We start from the raw sequence: 6660 nt of genomic DNA on the forward strand, positions 1-6660 counted from the left end.
AGCTAAGTCATGTTGGGGATTTGTAAGTTTGGCTTCCTATTGACTTGCTGTGAGATGTCTTCAAGCTGAGCACAGATGCAGAATCAAAGTGTCCAGATACGAGGCGCTTCCCTGTTTTGTTGACTCCAGAGTGATTTGCTTTGGATGAGGGGAAGATGGCTTCACTGCCTGTAAACTGAATGGCCAGCCAGGACTGTCTGCAGCTTGAAGTACACGAATGTACTGAGCCATCTGAGAGCTCTTCTCCTGTATCTTCAGTGACAGGGGAGGACTCACCATTTACTGCTTCACACCAGACATCTCCTTGCAAAGTTCCTCATTGGTTTTCTGTCCTCTTCTTGCGGGGTGGTTTTCACAGTGTGCCCTGGAGATGCGAGACGTCCCCTGGGCAGCAGGAGGCACGCGTCTAGAGAATGCTGGAGCTGCAGGAGGGAAGCGCCCCGTGCAAACCCAGAGAGGAGCAAAGAGAAAAAAGGCAAGCAGACAGCCAGCATTGAGAGAAGCGGGTGGCAGAAAGCGCTTCAACGCTGCCTCTGGCAGCACTCTCCCAGAGGAACTTGACGAGAGCCCATCTGCGTGCGTGTGAGACTGTGAGCTCAGGATTTCTGTCAATGCATTCCAGTAACCCCAAAGTGAGGAACTCCCCGTCAGGCAACACACAGAGGTAAGGAGGAAAGCCTGCAGTCGGCTGCTCTGGAGCGGTGCGTGGTGCTGTCCCCGCTCTGCTGCAGGATTACCCAAGGACTGGTGCGTGTGGCTTACTGGTCCTCCTTTGTGCTCCCGTCGGACCTGCCACGTACCTGAGCGCTGGCCGCGCGGTGCTGCCGAGCTCCCAGATTTGTTAGGCTCAGGATGAGCTGAAAGCTGTAAGCCCACAAGGTGCAGATTCTCCATTCCTTGTGCCCTCCTCCCTCCCATCAGGTGTCTGAATAGGCTGTAGGAGAGTAAACATGCTGTTTCTATCTTATTTTTTTTCTCCTCCCTCTTCTAATTATCTGTTTCCCTGAGGGACAGTTTGGCAGCAGAAGGTCTTTCTGTCTGTACTTTCACACAAAATGCTTCCTCTGTATTACTGGCCTGAACAGCCTGGAGAACTGATCAGCTGTGCACTAAGATCCTCTGCATCACTCACCTGCCAGTGCAGCGGGTCAGCATTTCTCCTCCACTAATTTGGAAGGAGAAAAGTATGTTAGCCAAACAGTGTCCAGGGACCTGCAGTGGTCTGATTGACAGCATTCTTGAGTTTGACTATTTACTCCTAGAGGTCATCTGGAGCTTAAGAGTAATTTGGAGGGAATGCCTGCGAGTCAGATGCCTGTCCAAAGGAGGAAATGGCTTGTGCGAGTCCCGCAGTGGGGATGCTCGCAAGTATTGCTTGTTAGAAGTGGCAGTGACTATGGGAAAGCACAATGCAGAAGGCCTAATAGCAATGGAGTAACTGAAGGGTGTGAAGGAAGGGGTGGCTACTACACGTTTAAAACCCAGGGGAACAAAGTATTTTTAGGATGCAATTTGCTGAATGGAAGAGGGAAGGAAAGACTCTGAATTAACTTTGGCAAATTAAAGAAGCTTCATCTCCCCCATTTTGCCAGAGCGTGCAGGGAGATGGTATCCTTCTTTCCTTATTCAGAGGCAGGTTGTAGCTGGTTTAATTGTTTTCACGGTCAGAGGTTTGTGTTTTCCTGGCAGCTCGCCCCAAGGTATGATGAATGCTGCAGTAATGCTGGGTTTTCCTTGTGCTCCCTGTAGAACTGGATAGGGAGGTACAAGGGAGGGAGTGTGGGGGGGTCTGCTCTGATCAGAGCTGCAGAGTGTAGTTGAGGTCCAGGAGAGTGGTGAGGTGAACTTCATTGTGCTTTGTTTGTTTACTCTGAGGTGGTCATGGTGTGAGGCGCTTCTCTGTGCACATAGAAACCGTTGTCTTTATTGACAGAAGCCCCAGAGGTAGGTCCTCGTGTGACAGCAGTTCCTGTGATCTAGCAGGTCTGTAGCTTGCCCTGGTGCCTTCTTGAGCAACGAGATCCCATCTTGGATAATAACCCTTTCAGGGCATGCTCAAAAAAGCACCTGCATGACTCTCAGCTTGCAGGCATTTTTTTATTTGTCAGCAATTGTCTTAGCAAAGGCAGCAGTGGTTGTCTCTGCGTCTCTCCAATCTGTTCCTAAAGGGTTGAAAGAATCCATGGTGTGATGTGTCACTTTTTTTGTTTTTTCTTCTCCTTTTTTCGCTCTGTCCCCAGTAGCCCCATATCAAAGCAGGAGGTGATGGTCCGTCCCCCTACAGTGATGTCCCCGTCTGGCAACCCCCAGCTGGATTCCAAATTTTCCAACCAGGGCAAACAAGGGGGCTCCACCAGCCAATCCCAGCCCTCTCCCTGTGACCCCAAAAGTGGAGGTCACCCCCAAAAAGTGCTCCCTGGCCCAGGTGGGAGCATGGGGCTGAAGAATGGAGCTGGAAATGGTGCCAAGGGGAAGGGGAAGAGAGAAAGGAGCATTTCGGCAGACTCCTTTGAACAGAGGGAAGCTGGGACTCCTAATGATGACCCTGAAATCAAAGGTATGTTTGCTAGGGTTCGTGCACAAGTGCAGACAGTTAGTCTGAGTCCTCTGCGAGATGAAGAATCACTACGCAAGCGTTAGCAAAACATTTATTTGTCTGAGGTTCTGTGAGTTCCAGCCAACAAAGTCTAAAGGTCTTGAGAGCAGGCGAAGAGGAGAGATTGTCATAGCTGGCATCGGTAAATGTCCTGTTCGCGTCAGTTAAAGTGCAGACCTGACTCTGGTGGGAAAGTTCCTTTGTAACTCTGAAACTCCCCCAGCAGATTTGAAAGTACAAATGCAACCTGTTGATTTCCTTCTGGCCTTTGGCCTTTCAGGAACTGCTCTGTTGTAACTGGGGTTTTGAACAATACGCAAGCCTGTTTTGTCAACACAGATACATAACCTCTAACACCCTGACTGGTAACACAAGCCAGAGAGTTGGGATTTCTGTGTTCTGTTCCTGGCTCCAACCAGGAGCTGTGAGACAGCGCAAGCACAGGCAAGATGTGCAGCTGTCCATCTTCCCTTTGTGGTCCATTCGCTAGGTCACCTAAGGTGGCTGTAGGGCCAAAAAAGGTAAAGTTTTGCACAGAGTGGTCTCCTTGGGCACAGACATATTTATATTCCCTTTAGTGTCTAGCTTTGCTGCTATTCTGTGTGGCCATGAGAGGACTCAAAGGTGGTAACTGCCACTTGCCTTGGAAAAGGACAAGATGAGCTTTCTTCTGGAAGTGCCTGTAGGGCAGCATGGCATTAAGGGAAAAATGCATAGAAGAATGGCCTTTAGTGGTGCTTAAGGGAGAAGGGGGAAATTTCAGAGGAGGAAAAGCTCTGGTCGTTTTCCAGAAAAGGTTCCCAAAGAGCTCCCAAGGTAGTGATTCCCCTCTTTTTCTCCCCTTGCAGACTGCAATTCTGCTGATCATGTGAAGTCCCAGGATTCTCAGCACACACCACACTCCATGACTCCTTCAAATGCTTCAGCCCCAAGGTCTTCCACACCTTCCCACGGCCTGACTGCTGCTTTGGAGCCAGCCAGTGGGCAGAAGACTCCATCCAAAGTGGTTTACGTTTTTTCTACTGAGATGGCCAACAAGTAAGTTGATGCTTGAATGTCTTCAGAGAAGCGGGGCTTATGTTTGTGCTCCCTTTTTAGAGGTTCTCAAGTGCACTTTCTCCATCAAGTGCGTTCTTGTAGCAGAAAGTCATTACTTGTTTTGGGGATGCTGAAAGGGCTGGAGTGGAGAATCTCACTGCCTCTTGCCCTCTGAGAAGTGATTATTTATTCCTCTGAAGAGTGGGGGTTTTTATGGCAAGTGCTGGGAGATACTGTTTTGCAGTCCAGGCCATGAGTAGCAGCCTGGATGGCTTAAATTGAGACATGAACTCTGAATGCTCATGAGACTGTAGATGTAAGCATTTTTATTTTGCTACTCATCTAGAGTGAAATATTTGTGGTTGTCTTTCTTCCTTCTGCCAGCTGAAGGATAGAAGGGAGGGTGGTTAAGAAAAATTGATTCTTAGCTTCAACTGGAAATGTGCATCTGTCTGTCTTTGCAGGGCTGCAGAAGCTGTGCTGAAGGGACAGGTGGAAACCATCGTGTCCTTTCATATCCAGAACATCTCAAACAGCAAGGCGGAACGAAACACTGTACCCCTGGTAGGGAATTACCTGAATGTGGGTGGGAAGGGAAATGGGAAATGTGCTTGTGTACGTCTGATTCAGAGAGATGGATCATTATTTACACTCTGAAATAAGTTTTAGGTTGGAAAAGAGAGAGACAGTTGTTGTTCTAGCCCTCTGCTAATAAATGTCTTGGATCATCCAAAGAAGAGCTTGAGTTTTGCAATATTTGAGTAGAATATTTCCAAGCTGTTGCTCATGCAGAACTAGCACAGAAGCAAGGGGTACCTGCTGTAATGCTTGAGCAAAATAGGTTTCTGCATGGCCAAGGTGCTGCTCTAATAGCTGCATGAAGGTTGTTCTTCCTTGCAAAGTGTGGGCTGGTGGGGTTTGAGGCAGGATGTTTGGTTTGCAGTGCTGCTGATGTGGCACAATGAGCGAGTGACAGCGTGTGGCTTTCTCTTGCAGAACCCCCAGATCACTGCACTTCGGACTGAACCCAAGCCCCTGCCGCAGCCCCAGCCCACTGCTGCCCAGGACCAGAACCCTCCCCAGAACGCCAAAATGCAGCCGACTCCACCCGTGTCAGCGCCAGTATCCAAATCCGCTGGCCCCTCGTGTCCCATAGATCAGGACAGTCCCAGTGTGGAAGGCAAAGTGATGTCTGTGGGCAGCCCTGCCAACTCCACCCCGTTGCAGACAGAAGGGTTTGGGCAGAGTTCAACCCCCAATAATCGAGCGGTTAGCCCAGTTTCCCAAGGTAGCAATAGCTCTGCTGCAGACCCCAAAGGTCCTCCCCAGCAGGTGTCTGGTGGGGACCCATCCAGTTTGGGTGAGAATCCAGATGGACTGTCACAGGAGCAGCTGGAGCATCGAGAGCGCTCATTGCAAACCCTGAGAGACATACAGCGCATGCTCTTCCCCGATGAGAAGGAGTTTGCAGGAGGGCAGAGTGGTGGGCCACCCCCAAATGCCGGGGTGCTGGATGGTCCCCAAAAGAAACCTGAAGGGCCCATACAGGCCATGATGGCTCAATCCCAAAGTTTAGGCAAAGGGTCAGGGTCTCGGACAGATGGAGGGGCTCCGTTTGGCCCTCAAGGACACAGGGACATGCCATTTTCCCCAGATGAAATGGGGCCACCGCCAATGAACTCCCAGTCAGGACCCATTGGCCCAGACCACCTGGACCACATGACTCCCGAGCAGGTGGCCTGGCTCAAGCTGCAGCAGGAGTTTTACGAGGAGAAGAGAAGAAAGCAAGAGCAGGTGGTGGTGCAGCAGTGTTCCCTGCAGGACATGATGGTCCATCAGCACGGGCCTCGTGGGGTGGTCCGAGGCCCACCCCCTCCCTACCAGATGACCCCTGGGGAGGGCTGGGGACCTGGGGGTCCAGAGCCCTTCCCTGAAAGCATGAACATGTCACACTCTCTGCCCCCCAGGGGCATGGCCCCTCATCCCAACATGCCTGGGAGCCAGATGCGCTTGCCTGGGTTTGCAGGAATGATGAACCCTGACATGGAGGGTCCCAGTGTCCCAAATCCTGCCTCCCGGCCTGGGCTTTCAGGAGTCAGTTGGCCAGATGACGTGCCAAAAATCCCAGATGGTCGAAACTTCCCGCCTGGCCAGGGGGTCTTCAGCGGCCCTGGCCGAGGGGAGCGGTTCCCCAATCCGCAGGGCCTGCCTGAAGAGCTCTATCAGCAGCAGCTGGCAGAGAAGCAGATGGGCCTCCCTCCTGGCCTGAACATGGAAGGCATCAGGCCCGGCATGGAGATGAACAGAATGATGCCCTCCCAGAGGCATATGGAGCCTGGAAACAACCCCATCTTCCCTCGCATGCCAGTGGAAGGGCCAATGAGCCCCTCCAGGGGGGACTTCCCAAAGGGAATACCCCCCCAAATGGGCTCTAGCAGGGAACTGGAGTTTGGGATGGGCCCTAGCGGCATGAAGGGGGACATGGGCATGAACATCAACATGGGCTCCAACCCGCCCCTGGTCCCTCAGAAGCTGAGGGAGGCAGGAGTTGGGCCAGAAGAGATGATGAAACTGCGCCCCGGTGTCTCGGAGATGCTCTCCTCTCAGCAGAAAATGGTGCCGCTGCCGTTTGGGGAGCACCCACAGCAGGAGTATGGCATGGGTCCCAGGCCTTTCCTTCCCATGTCTCAGGGCCCAGGAGTTGGTCTCCGAAATCTCAGAGAACAGATGGGGCCTGACCAAAGGACTAACAACCGGCTCAGCCACATGCCGCCACTACCTCTCAATCCCACCAGTAACCCTAATAGCCTCAACACTGCTCCCCCTGCGCAGCGCAGCCTCGGCCGCAAGCCCTTGGATATCTCCGCAGCCGGTCAGGTGCATTCGCCAGGAATCAACCCCCTGAAGTCCCCCACGATGCGCCAGGTCCAGTCTCCCATGATGGGGTCTCCCTCGGGGAACCTCAAGTCTCCTCAGACACCCTCCCAGCTGGCCGGAATGCTTGCAGGCCCCCCCGCCACAGGTGG

General features: G+C 52.4%; 1 protein-coding gene across 1 annotated transcript in view; it reads left to right on the plus strand.

The window, feature by feature from the left end:
- Positions 1–515: 515 nt before the first annotated feature.
- Positions 516–6660, plus strand: part of BCL9 (B-cell CLL/lymphoma 9) — a 12087-nt gene continuing 5942 nt past the window's right edge. The window contains 5 exon segments of the mRNA XM_010192191.1: positions 516–664; positions 2241–2557; positions 3445–3634; positions 4099–4198; positions 4631–6660. The exon segment at positions 4631–6660 is cut by the window's right edge and continues 1 nt beyond it. Of these exon segments, the coding sequence (XP_010190493.1) occupies positions 612–664; positions 2241–2557; positions 3445–3634; positions 4099–4198; positions 4631–6660 (2690 nt within the window). The 5' untranslated portion in view covers positions 516–611.

The sequence above is a fragment of the Mesitornis unicolor genome, unplaced genomic scaffold, assembly GCF_000695765.1.
Source record: "Mesitornis unicolor isolate BGI_N332 unplaced genomic scaffold, ASM69576v1 scaffold55019, whole genome shotgun sequence".
In the NCBI taxonomy this organism is placed as follows: domain Eukaryota; kingdom Metazoa; phylum Chordata; class Aves; order Mesitornithiformes; family Mesitornithidae; genus Mesitornis; species Mesitornis unicolor.